Below are 20,907 nucleotides of genomic sequence, written 5' to 3'. Positions count from 1 at the left end.
AGACGCGCAGGCTCAGTAATTGTGGCTCACGGGCCCAGTTGCTCCGCGGCATGTGGGATCTTCCCAGACCAGGGCTCGAACCCGTGTCCCCTGCATTGGCAGGCAGATTCTCAACCACTGCACCACCAGGGAAGCCCTATCCATTTTTTAAGTGTAAATATTTGAAGAAAATATTTATCTTGAAGCAAGATTGGGCTTGGTTACAATTAAGTTATATAGCATCACAGATTTTTTTTTTTTTTTAAATGTTGCACATTAAGGCTCAAATGCAAATATCTGCCTGTTAGGCCTCAAATTCTATGAGTGGCTTGGGTTACTTCGATACCCGTTTCCATAACAACTTCTATTTTTTTAAACAGCAACAATCATTTATTTAGTCACAAATCTGCAATGTGTGCAGGGTGTGGTGAGGAAGGCTTATGTGTTTTCTAAATTAAGAAAAAAATTTTTATTGAGGTGTAGTTGACATACAGCATATTTGTTTCAGATGTACAGCATGATTCAATATTTGTATATATTGTGAAATGATCACCACAGTAAGTCTAGTTAAAGTGCATCACCATACGTCGTTACAGAATTTTTTACTTGTGATGAGAAATTTTAAGATCTCTCTTAGTAACTTTCACATATGCAGTACAGTATTATTAACTTTAGTCACCATGCTGAACTTCACATCCCTATGATTTATTTATTTTATAACTGGAAGCTTATACACTTTGACTCCCTTCACCCATATTTTGTTTCTATAACTTCCTATAGACAAACTCATGTCAATAGAAAAGTTAGTAGTAAACCAAAATTCTTAAAACTTATTTGTCCCTTAATTTATAAGCACAAAATAAGCAAAACCTTCCTGTTTGTATTTTGAAATAATCTGTATTTTGAAATAATATGTATTTTGTTGGGAAAGTTTAGAGAGAAGTGTACATACTGTATTTTGATTTTTTCCCCCTTCAAACAGTATAGATTATATCAGTCAGAACCATACTATATACACAGATGCGTATTTCTCTTTTTTCACTGAACATTCTACTAGGAATGTGTCACTGGATATTTCTCAAAAACGTATTAGTGGTTGCATGGTAATCTTTTAATTTATTTAACCATTTTTCCATTGTTGGACATAAAGATTTTAATTTTTTGCTGTTAAAAATAATTCTCCAATAAACATTTTCACTTCCTTACTATAAATTTTTAAAGTGGAATAGTTGGATGAAAGGATGTGAACTAATATAAAGCCTGTGATAGCTACTGCCAAAATTTTCATGTGGAAAAGTTATACCTAAATATAGCTTCTATTTTGCCAATAGTATATGTTATCATTATTTTTTAATTGATAAATTTTAATTTTATTTCAAGCTAATTTTAGACTCATAGGAAATATAATACAATATCCCTCATGCTTACATTTTACTTATCAAAACTAAATTGCAGACCTTATTTGAATTTTACCAGTTTTCCCATTAATGTCATTTTTCGTTCCCAGTATCCTATTTAGGATCACACCTTAACAGTTTGTTATTTCTTCTTAGTCTCCTCATATTTTTCTACAGTTACTTACTCTTTGTCTATTACGACCTTGATACTTTCAAGAGAAGTGGCAATTATTTTGTATTATGTAATTGCCATTGTCTTTATTTGCATTTCTTTGACTAGTAAGTTGGGAAAAAAGTTTTTTGTATGTATTGGTCATTTGTTTTTTGCTTTTGAAGTGCCTCAGTTTATGCCCTTTGCCCATTTTTCTTTTAAAGTGACTTTTTCCCTTTTGATCTTTACGTCTTGTTAAATCTTAGAGCTTTTGCTTGTTATATATTATGACTCATAGAATGGTCCAAAATCACTCTAATGAGAGCTCACTCTGTACAATGATGGTCTTTTATAAATAGAATTGGGATCTATTTTTTTGTGTGTATCAGTATATTTAATATATAATAGTTTTGGAGTACATATATATCCCTAAATTATACTGACCACATTTTATGATTATATTAATATACGTGTGTGCTAACATATAAATTTATACTACCTTATATTTGACTATATTATGATTCATTTCATACTTTTCACTCTTAATATCTTCTTGTTAACTGGGACCACACTTTCTCCTGATGGAAGGGCTGAAACTTTCCTTGAGCTCCAAGCCCTTCAGGAGTGGAGCAGGTGTCCCAGATCATTCCTATAGACAGCTTCCATTCTAAACCCTGTGTGCCTAGCTTTCTTATTTGTTCACCCTGCTGACCTGGCAGTTTTGTATTTGCCCTAAGAGGTGGGAGATTGCCTGGCCCAGCATGGCTTTCTGTAGGGTGCTGGGAAGAGGGGGGACCCATTCGTTTTCTTTCATACACTTGGCTTATAAATTTTGCCAGCAAAGACGATCCCAAAACTCATATCATGTGATATGTTCATCCTTAACCCTGATGCACCGTACTGCAGATTAATTCCCAGTATGTTTGCCCTGATATTTTTATCTGTGGGGTTTATAGAGGTATAGAAGCTTTTAAAATTGTACGTATGTCAGAATATTTACATATTTTTTTCCTTGCTTTTACCCAAAGATTTTGGTAAGTTCTATTTTTTGCTCTTTGATAGGAATCCTGCATTTTTATTGACTCTGAAGTGTATCAATCTTACTGATTTAAAATGGGTTTGTATGTTTCTTTTACCTTGAAAAAAATCAGGCTAGAATTTTCCCCCCATTTTAATTGACTAGTCAGGAACAAACCAGCTCTAAGTAATAGCTTGCTTTCAGTTTTAGTAGATGATAATTTTGGCATAATGGTAATAATTGCCTTTGTGTTTTATAACATTAGTAATGGAGTCATCAAAGGTTATCCTTATAATATTGGCATACAGTTAAATTTACCTTTATAAAAACTTATGAAACAAAATAATTATAATTATGTTGAATATATGTAATGTTCTTCCTTTGAAATATTTTAACAGGGTTATGTAACGAAGTCATCACGAGTTGTTTCTAATAATTCTTCAGAGTTACTGTTTGACTTGACCCAGGATACAGGATTACCACTTTACCAAGGAGGACCAACACTTTCTATAGCAGGTTGGTTTTAGCACTTTTTCAAAAAATTAGAAAAAGAAACTTGATGAATATGCATATGGAATTGACTTTCTGTTTTGAAGTCCATGCCTTCAAGTTAAGTTTTTCACATATTTTAAGGTGAAGTGGCGCTAATAGTTCTCGAATGCCTTTTTTGGTGGTTTTAAATGAAATCTTATTTACTAATAGAATATTTTATTTCTTCCTGTTAATTAAGTAGGCTAACCAACTTTGACCTTGTTCGCACTTGGCATTAAACATGGGCTGAAAAAATCTTTATTTTTATTTTTTTTATTTTAATTTTATTGGAGCAGAGTTGATTTACAATGTTGTGTTAGTTTCAGGTGTACAACAAAGTGATGTTATACATATACATATATTCATTCTTTTTTAGATTCTTTTCTCATATAGGTTATCACAGAATACTGAGTAGAGTTCCCTGTGCTATACAGTAGGTCCTTGTTGGTTTTCTATCTGATATATAATAGTGTGTGTATGTTCATCCCAAGATCCTGATTTATCCCTCCCCCACCACGTTTCCCTTTTGGTAACCATAAGTTGGTTCTCGATATCTGTAAGTCTGTTTCTGTTTTGTAAATAAGTTCATTTGTATCATTTTTAAAAATTAGATTCCACATATGAATGATATCATATGATATTTGTTTTTGTCTGACTTACTTCACTTAGTATGATAATCTCTAGGTCCATCCATGTTGCTGCAAATGGCATTATTTCGTTCTTTTTATGGCTGAGTAATATTCCATCGGATATATGTAGCACATCTTCTTTATCCATTCCTCTGTTGATGGGTTGATGGACATTTAGGTTGCTTTCATGTCTTGGCTATTGTAAATAGTGCTGCAATGAACATTGGGGTGCATGTATCTTTTCGAAGTATGGTTTTCTCCGGATATATGCCTAGGAGTGGGATTGCTGGATCATATGGTAACTCTATTTTTATTTTTTTAAGGAACCTCCATACTGTTCTCCGTAATGGTTATACCAATTTACATTCCTATCAACAGTGTAGGAGGCTTCCCTTTTCTCCACACCCTCTCAAGCATTCATTGTTTGTAAACTTTTTGATGATGGCCATTCTGACCGGTGTGGGTGATACATCATTGTAGTTTTGATTTGCATTTCTCTGATAATTAGTGATGTTGAGGATCTTTTCATGTGCTTTTTAGCCATCTGTATGTCTTCTTTGGAGAAATGTCTATTTAGATCTTCTGCCCATTTTTTGATTGGGTTGTTTGGTTTTTTTGACATAGAGTTGCATGAGTTGTTTGTATATTTTGGCGATTAATCCCTTGTTGGTTGCTTCGTTCGCAAATATTTTCTCCCATTCTGTGGGTTGTCTTTTCATTTTGTTTATGGTTTCCTTTGCTGTGCAGAAGGTTTTAAATTTAATTAGGTCCCATTGTTTTGGTTTTTATTTTCATTACTCTAGGAGGTGGATCAAAAAAGATATTGCTGTGATTTATGTCAAAGAGTGTTCTTCCTGTTTTCCTCTCAGAGTTTTATAGTGTCTGGCCTTACATTTAGGTCTTTGATCCATTTTGAGTTTATTTTGTGTATGATGTTAGAGAATGTTCTAATTTCATTCTTTTACATGTAGCTGTCCAGTTTTCCCAGCACCACTTATTGAAGAGTCTGTCTTTACTCCATTGTATATTCTTGCCTCCTTTGTCATAGATTAATTGACAGTAGGTGCGTGAGTTTGTTTTTGGGCTTTCTATCCTGTTCCATTGGTCTATATTTCTGTTTTTGAGAAAAATCTTAAAATAATATATATAAGTTAGAGAAGTCCTCTGATACCCTAAATACTCTGTTAAAAGAAATATTTATTAGGTTCTATGGCCACTAGTATGGAAAAGTGTATGGTTATAGTTAAATTCTCAATTAGGTTAGTGTGTTTATATTCAATAAACGATTTAGGTATAAAATATTATTACAGAGTGCTGTTATAAAGTGGCTGCACTAAATTCGTGTATAGTCATTACTCAGTAAATGCCTATTGAAGGAGTAATGAAATTTCCCTATTGAAGAAGAGTTACTTTTATTATATACTATTAACAAAGTTCTTCATTAACCTAAAATAAATTAGTGTGTTATGAAAGAATTTTATCTAATTGAAAATTCCTTGTACAGGCAATTATGCTTTGTATACTAGCAATTTTGATATATTTCAAATACTTGACTAAATAGAGATTTGGGGGAATTTTTAGATTATTCACTAATAAATCAGTGTGGAAAATTTACCAAATGCTTCCTGATTTTTTTTATAGTATTATCAGTACCTAAAATGTTTTTCCATTTAGATAATATTTAGTTGATATTCATTTCTTTGGGTATCACCTACATATTTGTAAAAAACTAGTTAGTAAAATAGGTAAGAACCAAAAGAAACAAGGAGAAAAAATAATTGTCTTAAGTCTGGTTTTACAAAACACATGAACTTTATTTATAGAAAAAGTCTGAGTTATTGAAACTTCTTGGGACTAAGGACAGTGACTCCTGCTCTCCTTCTAAGTTTTTTTCTGCAGAGAGACTTTAGCCTGTAGATTTGAACTGCTATTCTTAAGATTTTTGTAGTCTTTAGCATGTCTTTACACTTCAGTTTTCTCATACTATTAAAATGGAGATTTTATTTTTCTTATTTAATGCAGTCATTCTCCAGACCTTCAATCAGCCATTTGTAGATATAATTTTAATTCTTGCTCTATTTTAGTTAGGGCTTCTGAAGCCCAAATAAGATAAATAAAACGTGAAATGCATTATAAGCTTTAAAGGACTCTACAACAAATATTTGTTATGAATGGTAACAGGTGCAATATGTTCAGTTGCATTAACTGATCAAGGTCAAGTGATCATGGATGTTTGGAGAGAACTGGGTTTGAGTTTGATCTTGAATGAGAATAGGATTTTTACTGGCCGAGATAGAGGTGTTGAGTGTGGGCAACAATACAAGCCGAAGACAATAGAGATAAATTAAAGGGTCAGAATTTAAAACTCTTAAATTCAGAGTAATTTTATTTCTTATGTTAAAAAAAATACTTATAATAAAAGTCTGATGTACTGTCTAGCCTGTTATATAATCAGAATATTAATGCAAAATACCAGCACTCATTAGCTTTTCAGGTAACCTCAGCATCTCACAAGAATGCTACTGTGATTACACAAAATGTTTCCCGAGTTCCCATAGTATAACCGTCAGTAATCACATGCTTTGAAGATAGAAAAAGAAAAAATCATTTTTATGTTCAGTAATCACATGCTTTGAAGATAGAAAAAGAAAAAATCATTTTTATGTTATCTCAAAGGATGAAACAGAGGAGCCAACTATTGTAATACTCTTATTTTCCGGGCATATTTCTCCTTATTAAAAAGCTGACAGGTAAATCTACTACAATAGTTTTTTCCCCTCTGAAGTAAGTTAAGATAGAAAATATTTTATTAGTAATGATAATAGCTGTTTTTTTTATTATTGAATACTTTCTATGTGCTAGATGTTGTGTTGGTTGCTTTTAAAAGTAAGTTAAGATATGAAATTTTTTTAGTAATGATAATAGCTTTCATTTATTATTGAATGCCTTTTTTGTACCAAATATTGTGTTCGGTGCTTTAAATACAGTATCTTATTTGATCTTAAAAGCGCTTTGTAAAATAAGGTATTAAAACTCTTACTTTATAAAAGAACAAACTGAAGCTCTGAGAAGTTAATTACATAAGCCAAGAATACATAGCTATTATCAGTGACAGAGCCTGGATTTAAACTTACCCTGTCTGGTTTAAAAGCCTGGAATATTTCTAGTGTATATACTGCTTCTACTTTTAGTGTACAGTTGGGAGCATTAAAATATGATGTGCAGTTTTAAAATCCTTGTTACCCAGCCTAGTTATAGCCTAAATATCCCTATTTCCCTTGCTAATGCTCTGAATAAGGCTAAAATCCTTTAGCAAAAAGGTTATAGTTTTCAAACTAAGACTTCATTTAGGAATAAAATCCCTGTAAAAACAAAATTTTATGCAAAAGTCTAATAAATAAAATATAAAAGCAGAGTTTCTCTGTCAAACACACCCAGTGTATTCCCTATGAGGAGCCCATTAAGCTCTGGGGAAGATAATTTGAAAACCATAGTATAATACTAACTCCTTCTATTATGAACCCTTTCACATGAATGAATGAGGTTTTATCATTCAAGATTAGTAGTTTCCACTTTGTATGTAGGAATAAATGGATAATATAACCTAAAGCCATGAGTAGACCACCTCTTTGTTAGGTGGACAAAACTAACTTTTCATTGGACATTTTAAGTCGTTAAATAAACAGCTTCTAAAGTGTCTCTCTAAATTTTTGGATTTTTTTTTTTTTTTTTTAAACAAACTCACTCACTTAAGCATCTAAAGTTAATTCATTTGTGGGAACCCTGGCATATTCTTTGTGCTTTAACATTTTTTTTTTGCTTGCTCTGCCTTCTTTCATAATAGCTGTTTATATATTTCCTTATTTGAAGTTATATTTAGTATTGTCTTACATAGAAAGGTATTTTATGAATAATTTGAATATATATAGTATGTAATAGATATTTATATAGTTTCTTTATATCCCTTAACTTTTGATCACATCCATTTTTGTCATTATTTATTGTTATTTGTATGATGTGATAATTCAATTATATTACATTTAATTTCACTTCAAAGTATTTTTACTTAGTTGTAAGCAATGTTCTAAAGTCTTTAAAAATATTTTCTCACTATTTAAATCATTATAGGTATGAATGAAAGTTCATTTTTATCAAAACGTCCTTCTACTTCTGAAGTAAACAGTGTTAATCCAAAAAAGTCTAAACCCAGTGAAGGTGTTTCTGGAACAAATTCCTCAGCTGTATTTTCTTCAGTTAAATCTCTTTCAGTGACATCTCCCCAGGCTGTGCCGTCAAAAGGTAAATATGAAATGTGGCATATAAAAAAGAAATTATAGTATTTATATATGAATTATAGAAATTGTAGTACAGACTATCAGTAGTGGTTATTGAAGGTTAAAAAGTGATGAATTTTGAATCATATATATTTTGAATTTATTTTAGGTACAAATATCTCATCAAATCAATCTAAAAATGGAACACCTTTTCCAAGAGCTTGTCCAAAGTGCAATATTCATTTCAATCTTTTGGATCCTTTGAAAAATCACATGAAGGTAAAACTTTTTCAAAATTTAATTTTAAAAAGGTTTGCAAATCCCTAAAAATATTGATTGATTTGCAGTAAATAATGATTTGTTCAGATATTTAGATAAGAAATATTCTCATATTGGTATTTACATATAAGTTAGGTAAAAGTTTATATTCATAATGATTGTCTTCATATAAGATTTTTAAATTTCTGAATCATCAAATTTTAAAAATTAAGTTCATATACATTATAATGTCTGCTTATTGTATTCTAATTTTAAATGAAAATAATGCATTATTCAGAATATCTTATTTACTAGCTTATGCATACTTGAAACTTCTTAAAAATAGGCATTTTATTATGTATTTAATATTTCATATAAGTTAACAGTTCCTTTAGTTATCTTTTTTGTTCATACTAACATGTGCATGTCATATTACACAATGAAAATCTTAGTTTTACTTTAATTTCAATACTCAGACATAAACTCCAAATGATGGAGGATTTTATATGAAATAATTGTTTTAACTTAGTCCATAATATAGTTTGTGTAATTGTTATAAATTAATTTGAGCTTTTTATTGGTATAAGAAGTTCCTGAAATTAGATTTTAAGAAATTTTCAAAGTACAAATGAAATAGGAGGTTTAGGTAACACTTCACTTAAAATACTTTGGTAGAATCTTACAGTACCCTGCTGTGTCTATGGAAAGATAGCCTGTATTCCTCTTCTGTGCCCGGTATAAATGCAAGGAAGGGGGAAAGAGACAAGAAAAAAGGCAATGTAGATCATATGGAGAAAAGAAGGAAGGAGAAGGATGCAATGGTAAAGAAATATCTAAGGAAAAGTTTCAGGGATTGCTCACTGTTTCAGGGATTGACAAATCTTTTTTGAAATTCAGTATTTTACAAAAAAAGTAGAAAAAAATAAAGGAACTTTTTAATTTCAAATATAGTCTCTTTATTTAAATACAAAACTCTATTTGGTCTGTCACTACTTCTAGCTCACAGTATGTACTCCCTGATAATTGCACTTTGTGGTTTGTTCTTATATGAGAATTAACCTGTACAAGTGCTTTCAGTTTTCCTATTTATGTAATATTTTGATGAGATACCTGATGTTTTTTCATGTTTTGCATTTTGGACATAGGGAAAAAAGAAAGGGCTAAATTCTTTAGTTATCTTTAGTTATTTGAATAGGTAATAGTCATATGATTCAAAATTGAAAAGTTTACAAAGGCATACAAGTAAAAACTCTTGTCCCTGTCTCTTATTTATCTGGTTCCCAGTATGACTCTCAAAGAAAACATTTTTTATTAGTTTGTTTTCTATCCTCCCTGGTCTTCTTTCTGCATAAACAGGTGAACACAAGTGCTCTTACTTCTTTTCTGTTTTGTGTACAAGCTGTAGCACATTATATGTACTGTACCTGCTGAGACTGGCAATCATTTTCCAAAATGTAGCTTTACTTTCGAAACATATTATAGCATTGTTTGTGATTACTCATATTAGAAAGAATCACAACTTCATATAATATTCATATAATAAAACACTATGCAGCATTTTTAAAAAAGGTGGAATCTCTAGAATGATGATATGGGAAGATAGCTCTAAGATATATTATTGAACTAAGTTGAATGTAATATGAATAATTTATTATATTCCTTTATATCATAAAGAAATCTTAGAGAATAGTCACCAGATCTCGGACAGGGAAGTATAAAATTATGGAGACTTTATGTTCTAGATTATGCATTTTATACATAAATTATAATTTACAATAATAATTTCTATTTTGAAAAAAATAAGATTTTTAGATTATTTGTAAATGATTTTTTTGCTTTTATTATAGGTGAGTAGATGACTGTACCACAGAAATAATGTTTTCTTTCAATGAAGAATACCTAAAACATAATTCAAATATGCTACAATAATAAGAACAATATACTTACCTGAGACCATGTGAGACTACTAAGCTTTAAATACATTATTTCATTTAATCCTTAGAAAATTCTTTGAGATAGACATTTTTCTCATTGTTTTATAGCCAGTTAGTTGGCATAACTGGTGTTCAAACTTTTAATGGTAAAAAGCTCAAGGTCTCCCAAATACTTATTGTTATTCCCCTTTTGACAAGTGTATGGGCTATTTAACTTGAAGATAGGTACGTTATTTCTTTTTTAGGGAATTTGATATTTATCAACCAGATCTAGCTTATTAATTACATTATTTAGATTTCTGTAACTTAACTTATTTTTTTGTTTACTTGCTCTGTCATGGATTGAGAAATACCACATCTCAATCTACATCTTTCACCACCAATATATTTTTTTGGTATATTGCAATTCTGTTTTAAGATTGTTGCTATTGTTTGTGATACAGATGAATCTCTTTTATAACTGTATTGTGAATGCGTCCTTTAGCATTTTTATAAAATGTCCTTTTTTGTCTGAAAGTTTAATGCCTTTTAGGCTCACAACCCTTGTTTTCTTCTGGTTTCTATTTGCCTAGTGTATTCTTTGTTTATCCTTTTATTTTCAACCCTTCTGAGTGGCTTTGTTTTAAGTATGCCTCTTGCTTTAAGCAGAAAGTTGTGATCCTATAATGAAAATCTTTTTTGTTTCAGTAGTTGAGTTAAATTTACTTATTTTCATAGATGTGACAGGTTTATTTGATCTTGGTTCTGTCACAATTTTTTGCTAAACTCTTTTCTTCCTCTCTCTCTTTCTTTCTCTCTTTCTTTCTTTCTTTCACTATGTGGTTGCTTTACATGTATGTAATTTGGGTTTTTAGGGAAGTTGTATTTTTGTTTTACTGTTTATCCTTCTAATTTTAACGTTAATATAATTCTGGTAGTCTTCTATTCCTTTGGCTATTCTCTACTATTAAAATTGATTAAAGTAGCATTAAATTTCCTATTCTTAACCCCAACCTTACTTTCTCCTCTCCTACTGATTTTAGTCAATATTATCTTTCTGAGTGTACTATTTCTTTGTACTATTGAAAATGCTCATACCTGCACTTCTTTATTTGGTAGCTCTAAATTATATTCCTTGATGTACTGCTACCATATGTGAAGCAATCTATGAATTCTCTTGACCTCATATTTATTGTCCTTTTACCTCCTTTCAGTTTTTATTTGTTGGTTGTATCATTTTTCCATTGTCAGGGCATATGACATTTTCATTTAGTTTTCTTAACCTTATTTCTGTATTTGTTTTAATCCTTTTCCACAGTAAATATATTCAGTACTCATCACCAGTCTTTCTGTTATGGTTCCTTTGGTTATCTCTTGTTTGACTAAAGTTTATCCCATAGTAATTTCCTCAGGAAGGGCCTGGGAACAGTATTCTTTGAGTTCCTTCATGTTCAAAACAGTTTGACTATAGTCCATTCATGAAAGACAGTTTGGCCAGATATAAAGTTGGATCCCACTTTGAGGATCTTGTTGGTGTTGCTTTTGTTTTACAGTATCTAATGTTGTTGTTAAGAATTTGGGATAAGCTTGAATTATTTTGCCCTTTATAAATGATTTGCTGTTTTTGCCTGGCTGTCCAGAGGATTCTTTATTTTGAAAGACTGATAATTCTACAGTGACTTCGTTTTGAGAATTTTGGATCAATCTTTTCTGACATACAGCATGTTCTTTCAGCTTGTAAATTTGTGTCTTCCTTTATTTTAGTGTAGTTTTCTTGATTTGTATCTTTAAATTCCATACAATTGTTTTGTTATTTGGAGGGCTGGGTGTTGTCCAGTACTCATTTGTTCATTTGTTCAATGTCCTTTGTCTGGAATATTTGTGATTTTCTTCCTAATCCTTTTAGTTCTTTCTCTCTTCCCTCTTCTCCTCTCCTCTCCTCTCCTCTTCCCTCCCCTCCCCTCCCCTCCCCTTTCCTCTTTCTTTTAATTTACTTTGCTTTTCTCATTTATTTTATTTTCCAACATCTGTTCACCAGTGTACTTTTCTAATTTGTGTTTAGCTATCTGGTTTTATTTTTTTTCTCTACTTTTACTCTTGATTTTGCCACTCTTTATGTCTTCTTTTTGTCTTGCCATCTCTTCTTGCTTTTTGGTCTTCCAAATAGACACAGTTGCTTCATTAAGTTTTTTAAAATTTATGGCAAAAATTTTGGCCCCTATTTTCATCTGCATCTGCTCTAAGGTGTTTTTGTGAGAATTTTACATTTCCTCAATTTATTTTAAAGTATTTTTGTTTAGATGTAAGTCTCTATCATATTGAACAAGTCAGATTTTCTTGGGTTAGTTGTTTTGTACAAAGCTCCTTTTGGGAAGCATAGGTTGCCAGGATAATCTCACAGCCTATTAGCTGGTTTATACAACTTCTTCCTATAAGTGTAACTTGTGTGTCTGATTTTATATGTAGCATTCCTTTTCTGTTTCTCTGTACTGAATGAGGTTTGAGGAATTTCTGCCATCCTTCTTGCTCCAGCTCCTATACTTGGTTTTGCAAACAAAGAACATAGATTTGCACTTCATGATGTGTATTTCACCTTAGAATGTATGTTTTGCTGACACTTTCTAAGGTCTGTTAACATTGGGTTCTTTTGATTTCTCTGGTCTGCTTCCAGCTGCCTGTCTTCTGCCTGATCTTGCTGCTTTTGGTAGTGCTTTCATATGTTGTGGAGTCTGTGGATTCTATCTGACTTTGAGTTTTAATGAAAATTAAATTTTTGGAATTTGGTTGTTGTGGCTTTTTGGATGTATCTCACAAGGAGAAGGGAAAAATATTGACTTATGTAGGATGACCATATGGGAAGTTTTTTTTTTTTACTATTTAAAAATGGTACCCCTTCTTTGCTCTGGAAATCCCATCTAAATTTTTAGGTACTAAGAAAGCAACAGAACATGGTATGTCTATTGGGAGGAGTTAAGATTAGAATGGTGTTTAGATGTTATCTACTGTTTGTCAAATTATAGTATATGGCATTAAAGTGTTTAATATTTGCAGAATGACTAACCCAGGAAAATAAGGGATGAACCTGGGGTTACAGTGAAGGGCTAGAACCAAAAGTGTACTAGGGCTGAATAAAAGGTGACCAGTTAGTGTTGGGCCATAGCTCAGCCGTGCCATCCATCACTTGTTCTGTCTTACCATAAAACTTTAAATCTAAGCCTAGTTCTCATTTCTTAACTTGCTTTCTTGCCTTTTGGATATTTTCTGTAAGATACTTTCCTCTCAATTACTAAATCCCCCAACCTTCTTCAGTGCACCTCATCCATTCTTGGTTGTCAGTGGTTTATCATTCAGCTATTTTATAGGAATATGAAACATTGTTTAAAGGATATTGTGAATGAGATTTGCATGTTTATTTTTAAAATCTTGCTTTTCTGTAGAACAAAAAAGAAAATGGAAGAACAGCAAGCAATTTATCGTCTATTATGCATTTATGAGTATTTAGAGTAACAAACGTTTATAATGTACTAAATTAGACATTTCTGGAGAATATAAACCTTACAGCACACTCTACTGTAGATTACATAGATTATTTTGTAGATTTCAGAAGAGAATCAATTCTCAAATATGACTCAGAGTAACTCCTGCAGTCTGAAAGCCAGATTTAATGTTTGAGTAAATAAGATTATCCACATTTCTAATTAGTGAGACTATTCTGTTTTATGTCATTTTGTGCATTACAATTTTTTCCAGTTGATGTTTGAGATCATCCCTATAGTAAAACTGCAGATAAGATGAGGAATTTTGTCTATCAAATGATGTTACTGATACACATCATTTGTAGTAAGACATATATTAAATCATTTTTCTAATAGTGCTGGTGAGTTTACTCTGACTCATCCTTTTCTCCATTTGTCCTTAAAGTCAAAAACAACATTTTTAGACTTTAGCTTTCTAAAGTCCTTTGTAACAGTGTGACTTTTTAAAAAAAAATAATTTATTTATTTTATTTATTTATTTTTGGCTGTGTTGGGTCTTTGTTGCTGCAAGCGGGCTTTCTCTAGTTGCGGCGAGCGGGGGCTACTCTTTGTTGCAGTGCGTGGGCTTCTCATTGCAGTGACTTCTTCTGTTGCAGAGCACGGGCTCTAGGTGCACGGGCTTCAGTAGTTGCGGCTTGCAGGCTCAGTAGTTGTGGTGCATGGGCTTAGATGCTCCGTGGCATGTGGGATCTTCCCAGACCAGGGCTCGAACCCATGTTCCCTGCATTGGCAGGTGGATTCTTAACCACTGCGCCACCAGGGAAACCCCAGTGTGACTTTCTTAAGTTCGAGCTCTTAAATTTTATGTGTCTTAAGAAGAATCTAGAAACATAGGTAGCAAAACCTTTCTCATTTCCCTCTTTTTATCGTGGTTTCATTTCAATTGTGTTTATTCAGAGTGGTAGACTACAGAGGGTCATATTGTATTAGAGAATTAATACCCTTATCCTAATTCAGCTTATGGGTGCAACCTTAACTCCTAAGCATAAATTCTGTCACTTTTTTGTCAGTTCGTTTTATTTAGTATTTTTTTCTCCTCTCTTTTGGATCTATTTCAGATTTTTTTGTGTGTGTTGTTTTCCTCTGTAGGTTTCAGAATTGACAGGTGAACAAAATAAGTGCAATCGAAGGAAATATTATAGGTCTGTCTTGCATCAAAAGTCCAGCTTCTCATGTGACACAGAAAGTTTCACCAATAATGTAACATTTCAATATGGCAGGAGAGGAAGTGGATTTTGTTATTCTTAGAAATGGAATAGAGTTGTGTTTAGATTTTCAGACTTTCTTATGATGCTACTAATTTACGAGATGACATGTTTAGGAAGAGTTTAAGTGAGTTGGTTTATGTTGTAAAAGAATTACATAGGTGCCTTGTTAAAAAATATAGATTTCTGGGCCCTACCTCTAGACTTTGTGGCTTATTGGTCTGAAGTAGGCCCAGGAATTAGCATTTTGACAAGCACTTCTGGTTTTTCTAATGCAGGTCTTCCTTGGATAGCCCTCTGAGTAAAACTGCCTTAGAGAAATTCTAAAACTGAAAATTATGTACAATAAATTAATTATCTTGTTGGAAAAAAAAAGCTCATGTATGAAAGTATTTCACATTGGAACCAGTTTATATGACATCTTGATTTTCCAAATGAGGAACTAAATTTCCCCGTCAAATATATAAGCATTCTAGATTTCAAGATGTAACTGTTGAAGCTTTCAAGACATAACTGATGGTTCTTTATTTTTTCCCTATGCATTTTTTAGCACCTTGAGTCTAAGGAATGGCAGGTTAGCTGTGCTCAATGTCCAGTTCCAACCAGATATTATGAAATTTAGTATATATATAGTTAAACATATACATTATGGCATGTAAAACTACATTTCCTTTCTATACTCTGTCATGGCATGGATATGAACAATGTTTAGTTTTGTTAACTTAAGTGTTGTTAAATATTTACATCTGAAAAGACAAATTATAAGGAAAAGACTATTAGATCAATAGTTGAGTCCTGGTTTTAAGGTTTCTCTTTTCTTTCTTTAAAAAAAATTTTTTTTATTAAGATAATAGATGTTTATTGTTTGAGATTTTGAGAGTATGTATATGCACCACAAGCTTTTGGTGAATATTCTTCCAGATATATCACCAAGCATAGTTTTACATGGTCTGACCTTAGTTGTAAACAAAGAACCGTATTTTGGTTTCTAATTGTTTTAAGAGATAAATAAGACTTCTGTTTTTTCTCTTTCAGTACTGTTGTCCAGACATGATAAATAACTTTTTGGGACTGGCTAAAACAGAATTTTCAAGTACAGCAAATAAAAGTAAGACTGTTGATTCAGAAAAAGGAAAACTGATCATGTTAGTTAATGACTTTTATTATGGAAAACATGAAGGAGATGTCCAGGAAGAACAGAAGACTTACACAACCTTTAAGTGCTTCAGTTGCTTGAAAATTCTTAAAAATAATATTAGGTATGTTAGCACTTATTTTCATTTCTATTTGAAAATTGGAATGCTACAGATATAAATGTTGTATCTTTATCTTGCATTTTTTAATGTTATTCTAGGTAAGAGATTTTAACACTTTGCACTAAGAACAAAGACAGATTCTCTTGTTAAAAAGCTTTTGTCCTTTCTTATATTTTAGAGTTGACTCTTGGATCCAGTTAGTTGTATTTCTTTAAAATAACTTAAGAAAGGATAAACTTTATTTCAAATAAAACAAAATTAACTTCTTTTACCTATATTATCAGTGATCTAGGAATTGTCATGAGATAATTTTCATATTTAACTGCCTTTGAATTTTATTTTTTTTCACACCACAAGAAGAACCACTTATTTATGTTTTGTCCAGTTTGACCTCTTATATAATCTTGTTTAATGCTCAAATCTCTCAATTTATAATTTTTAGAACACTTACCTTGCAGGTAAAGTGATATTCTTTGGAGAAGTACCAGTTCTAGGAAACATGACTGCTTTGATTTTAAATTTTAACACCTTTAAAAATTAGAGATTTAATTGCAGTGGAATTTTGAAATTTTTACACATGTATGCTTCAAATTTTAGGAACTTACAGTAATCTTTGAGTTACATGGCATATTAGTAGCTGTCATCCTATAAAAGAGTTAGTTATAAGAATAAAATGAGAAGACATATTGATTGATATTTTTATTGGTTACATAGCTTGACATTTATATTTGGTAAGGTTTTTTACCATCATTTTATTATAAAAATGTTCAACATTCAACAAATTTAAAAATATTTTGTAATGGACACTTGTATACTTATCATCTTGATTCTATCATTAACATTTAACTGTACTTGCTTTACCATATAGCTATTCATCCTTCCTTCAAACTATTTGGGTTTTTTTATGCATTTCAAAGTAAGTTGCAGATGTCAGTGTACTTCCGTCAGTTGAGGCATGTGTGTGTGTACAAACATATATATGCATACCTTTTTATGTTTACCCTTGGTGACTGTTATTTGTAATTAGCATTCTTAGGCACCTATAGTTTACTTGTAGACCCAGCATTTATTTTATTTTCCTGTGAGTTCTTGGGTCCAAGAAGAAGCATATAGAAAAACCCTGAAATATACTGCGATAAACTCCTATAATAATTATTTTTTTATGGTAGTGCTTTATAGTTTTAAAAATTCTTTTAGATACATTATTTCATATGAGTTTTCACATTTATCTCCTTTCATCAAGTTTTAACAGCCATCAATAGCTAATGGTCCCAGTAGTTTAACAGAAGGAATATTGTACTTCGTGATATAACACTGAAACAATATTACAATAGAACTCTTTCCCCTATTTTCATATTTTTACCATTTTAATAGTAAAATACACCAGAAAAATCATGTTAATAAATATAGTAAAATGCATAGAAATACGGCTCCCCTGCATAGTTCTTTATTATTCTTAAATGTTATATATATATGATATTAGAATTTATTTCAGCAGTAGTTTTTTTTATTTTCCTTTGAGATTAACACATTAATATTAAACATATGAAAGTAAAAATTTTCTTTTTTTTGTTATTGTTTCAGAATACTAGTTACATATTTCTAGAGTGTCCTAATATCTAGAAATTTTAAGCAAGCAGCATCTGGTAACATCCAGGAATTGAGCGTTTTTGGAAATACTGATTGTTTAGTAAATGTAAACTTAATAGAAAACAACTTATAACCAAAGAAGTTGAATATGTTAGGTAATATTTTACCTTGATAGTAAAAACTGGGAGGGTAAATTGATATTTGTAGAGAATGGTAAGAAGGTGATAGCTGTAGATTTCTATTCTCTGCCCTGTCAACGTATGGTGTTTTTTTTTTCCCCTACATTGAGTGTCACCCAAAACAGGTTTATTTTATTCTGTGAATATCCTTGCAAGATGTTTGCTTTTTTTGTTTCCCTCATTTCCATCTGTTGGTTTAAGTAGTATGAGCTCCTGATGGGGGCTAATATAATAATTGAGAGAAAGCTTGCTAGTTAAGAAATTATTTTATTTAGATACATTTTAATTGCTGAAAGCTGTAAGCTGAGAGTTTAATGGCTCATGACATTTTCTCTATACACAAATATTTAGCCAAGACTAGGATTTCCTATAGGTGTTTGTAGAGCTGGTGTAAAAACCAAAGGAAGTCTAAAAGATATTTCAAAGTGTACCATAACCTGTACTAAAGAGTAGTGTTGTGCGAGGTGTGAAAAAAAATAAATGTTATAACCTTTATGATGATTGCTATCCAGATTGATGATATTATCACTTAATTTCAACATTATTTCCTGTAGTGACTCAAAGTGAGTAATTGTTAATAGTTGACCCCGTCTAAAAATTGTTATTTTGATTGAATAACTTTACTTTCAAATTCAGCAAAAAGCTTCAGTAAGCTCTTTTAAATAGGCATTCCCATTTATATTGCACTCTCTGCTGTTGAAGGTCATAGTTCCTGCTCATAAGAAGCCTTTTTAGGGAAGCTGAAATAGCAGAATGTAAAACTGAAAAATGGACGTTGCCTACAAAGGGCACAGTCTGCAAGTTAAAATGAACAGTCTTTGCTAACAGTAAACCAGTATCATTAAGTAAGACAAAAGGTTCTTGTAATTGTAGGCATTAAAATTGCTATTACATGCATTTAGAAACCAAGACACAAGTAAAAATACCAGTAATTTGTCTTTTAAGCAGCTAGAATTTATTGTATATCTTCATAGCTTAAAAGATTTCTCTCATGACTCTGTAGCTGCTTTTGGTGGTAGAGTTTCCTTCCTTTCAGTATTTTATTTATAAATGTAAGTAGTATACTTATATGGAGAAGAAACCTGCTGTTTTATCTTTAAAAAAATTTTAATAATCTGAAATCAAGAGAGCAAATTAGTGATATTTCAAATTAATAATAACTATTTATTTTAAAACAAGGGTGAAAAGATGTTTACTTAGTTACTTAATAAAAGTGATTATTTAAAGTGCACACTTTTCTAGAGGACTTTAAGACTTTAGAGATTTTATTTTCAGTAATCATATCTCTAATTTTAAGATTTAGATTCAAGTACTTATTTGTGAGATTTTTGTTTTTAAATCTGAATTTTTGCACCTGTTGACAATCATTTATAGGTTTATGAACCACATGAAACATCATTTGGAACTTGAGAAGCAGAGCAGTGAAAGCTGGGAAAACCACACCACCTGCCAGCACTGCTACCGTCAGTTTCCCACACCATTTCAACTGCAGTGTCACATTGAAAGTACACACACACCCCATGAATTTTCTAGTAAGTTATAATTTCATTTAAATATTGAGTATTGTTGATTTTAACAATGTAAACTCTGAGAAAAGTTTGTTACTGAACTCTGAACAAGTGTGTTAGAAAAATAAGAATAAGAAGATGACTTTGAAATTTGAGAGTAAAGTTGAAAAAGTTAATTTTTAACTTATATAAACTTTTAAATAAAATTAGTTACTGAAATTAAAGTCCCTCTTGTAAATAATTCACTATGGTAAATAACCTGTGCATTACATGTGGGGGACTAAATTAGAAGCCCCTCAGATCATAGTTTTCAAATATGAAATCAGTGCCCTTCTTTTAAACTTGAATAAGAAAAGTAAATACAACGGTAGTTAAAATCACAGATTTTGGAGCAAGACAGCCTGGGTTCACATCCAAGCTCTGCCTCTTAATATGTGATCTTAATGTGATCTCAGACAGGTCACTTCATATTTGAATAATGGGGATAATAAAAATACCTGCTTCATAATGTTTTGATGGGAACTGAGTGAGTTAATGTAAGTAAAGTCCTTAGAACTGGGCATGGCACACAGTTAACAACTATGCAACTGTTCACCACTACCACCACCACCAATACTACTACTATTATTATTGTTGTTGTTGATATAGGTGTACAAAATGAATTATATATGTATATATCTGATTTTGTTTATTTGCCTCAATAGGATACTTTAAAAAAAAAATTGAGGTATAATTGACATATAACATTGTATTAGTTTCAGGTGTACAACATAATGATTGAATACTTATGTGTGTATATATATCTTAAAATGGTGTAATGTCTTTTTTCCCCCACTTTTAGCCATTTGCAAAATATGTGAATTATCATTTGAAACAGAGCATATTCTTTTACAACATATGAAGGACAATCATAAACCTGGTGAAATGCCATATATTTGCCAGGTATACACATATTTTATTGTATACATCGTGTTTGTTTGGTTTGTTTGTTATCTCTTGCTTTGGGTACAAGATTTAAACCTATTAGGCCAGGCATCAGCACATTTTTTATATAAAGGGCAAGATAGTAAGTATTCAGGCTTTGAGGATCATAGATCTCCGTTACAACAAATCAACTCTGCCACTCTAGCACACAGGCAGCCATAGACAAGTGAATGAATGGATATGACTGTGTTTCAGTATAACTTTATTTATGGACACTGAAATTTGAATTTCATATAATTTTCATGTCATGAAATATATTTTATTTTTCTAACCATTTCGATAAAATTGGTTGCTAAAATTAAAGTATCTTCTGTAAATAATTTATTAGTAGGAAGTCCCTTGGCATAACTCATACATTGTTATGTAGGGTCAGCAGACAGTTGGAATTGGCCCATAGGCCATTGTTTGCCCACTCCTGTAACTAGACAAAGAAAAGCCCTGTGGCAGAAAGACAAACATGAACTTATCTTACCCTGTAGGGAAGAATGTAGGCATACAA

At 31.4% G+C, this 20,907-nt stretch overlaps 1 protein-coding gene across 19 annotated transcripts in view; it reads left to right on the top strand.

Moving 5' to 3' along the window:
- The window catches only part of ZNF280D (zinc finger protein 280D), a 131,031-nt gene that overhangs the window by 32,070 nt on the left and 78,054 nt on the right, over positions 1 to 20,907 (top strand). For all 19 annotated transcript variants that reach the window (XR_014258658.1, XR_014258659.1, XR_014258660.1 and 16 more), the window contains 6 exons: positions 2,944 to 3,061; positions 7,834 to 8,004; positions 8,149 to 8,258; positions 15,927 to 16,150; positions 19,291 to 19,448; positions 20,266 to 20,366. Coding sequence is in view for 4 of the 19 variants with exons in the window: in XM_082445903.1 (XP_082302029.1) it covers positions 2,944 to 3,061; positions 7,834 to 8,004; positions 8,149 to 8,258; positions 15,927 to 16,150; positions 19,291 to 19,448; positions 20,266 to 20,366 (882 nt within the window). In the remaining 15 variants the exon portion in view is untranslated. The remainder of the gene's footprint in view (positions 1 to 2,943; positions 3,062 to 7,833; positions 8,005 to 8,148; positions 8,259 to 15,926; positions 16,151 to 19,290; positions 19,449 to 20,265; positions 20,367 to 20,907) is intronic.

The sequence above is a fragment of the Balaenoptera physalus genome (genome assembly GCF_965194825.1).
Source record: "Balaenoptera physalus genome assembly, chromosome: 2".
NCBI lineage: Eukaryota > Metazoa > Chordata > Mammalia > Artiodactyla > Balaenopteridae > Balaenoptera > Balaenoptera physalus.
This window is presented reverse-complemented; position numbering and strand designations above follow the sequence as displayed.